Here is an 864-nt window from a genome sequence, read left to right as displayed (position 1 = left end):
CCTGTTCTGATGCACAACAATTTCTCATTAAATAGTAGTGTTTAATGTTAGTACATCATAAAACTGTTAGGTTTATCAGACTGTAATCCCATTCAATAATGCCAAATTCTGTTTTGTTGAAAAATGTAAAGTCTTTGGACTATTTAAGCATAGACGTCATGCATGAATAACAGGTCTTTTTTACAGGGTCATTTGAAGAAAGTCACAGAACAGTACCCAGATGACGTAGAAGCGTGGATCGAGCTTGCACAAATCTTAGAGCAGACAGATATACAGGTAGAGATAAGATTATAAAGTACACTCTCTTTAAACTACATAATTGTTAGAGTTGAACCTCTAACTTCTCCATTTTCTTCCACATTCCTCTGTACATTTCTCAGGGTGCTCTTTCTGCGTATGGTACAGCAACACGAATCCTTCAGGAGAAAGTGCAAGCCGATGTCCCTCCTGAGATTCTGAACAACGTGGGTGCTCTTCACTTCAGACTTGGAAATTTAGGGGAAGCAAAGGTATGAAGTGTGCTGCTGTGCAACTGCCGTACAGTGATTACTTCTTGAACTTAGACAGATGTTGTATTCTTAAAAACGTACATTTCTGTTCCCTTTTCCACTTTTTTTTGCCTTTAGAAATACTTCTTGGCATCTCTGGACCGTGCTAAAGCAGAAGCCGAGCATGATGAGCATTACTACAATGCTATCTCAGTGACTACCTCCTACAACCTTGCCAGACTGTATGAAGCGATGTGTGAATTCCACGAAGCAGAAAAATTGTACAAGAACATCCTAAGAGAACATCCTAATTACGTTGACTGTAAGAAACTTTGGTGCCGTTGCTTTGCAAACCACCTGATTTTTGGGTGCTACC

The 864-nt window shown here is 39.6% G+C and overlaps 1 protein-coding gene across 1 annotated transcript; it reads left to right on the top strand.

Moving 5' to 3' along the window:
- Positions 1 to 186: 186 nt before the first annotated feature.
- Positions 187 to 810, top strand: LOC107125345 (RNA polymerase-associated protein CTR9 homolog; the record flags this gene model as incomplete). Its single annotated transcript, XM_015428784.1, has 3 exons — positions 187 to 276; positions 381 to 509; positions 627 to 810. Coding segments are annotated over 3 exons (403 nt in total), but the record flags the coding sequence as incomplete, so codon positions are not given.
- Positions 811 to 864: the final 54 nt, after the last annotated feature.

This window comes from Gekko japonicus, unplaced genomic scaffold, assembly GCF_001447785.1.
Source record: "Gekko japonicus isolate JY-2015 unplaced genomic scaffold, Gekko_japonicus_V1.1 scaffold46587, whole genome shotgun sequence".
Taxonomy (NCBI): Eukaryota; Metazoa; Chordata; class Lepidosauria; order Squamata; family Gekkonidae; genus Gekko; species Gekko japonicus.
This window is presented reverse-complemented; position numbering and strand designations above follow the sequence as displayed.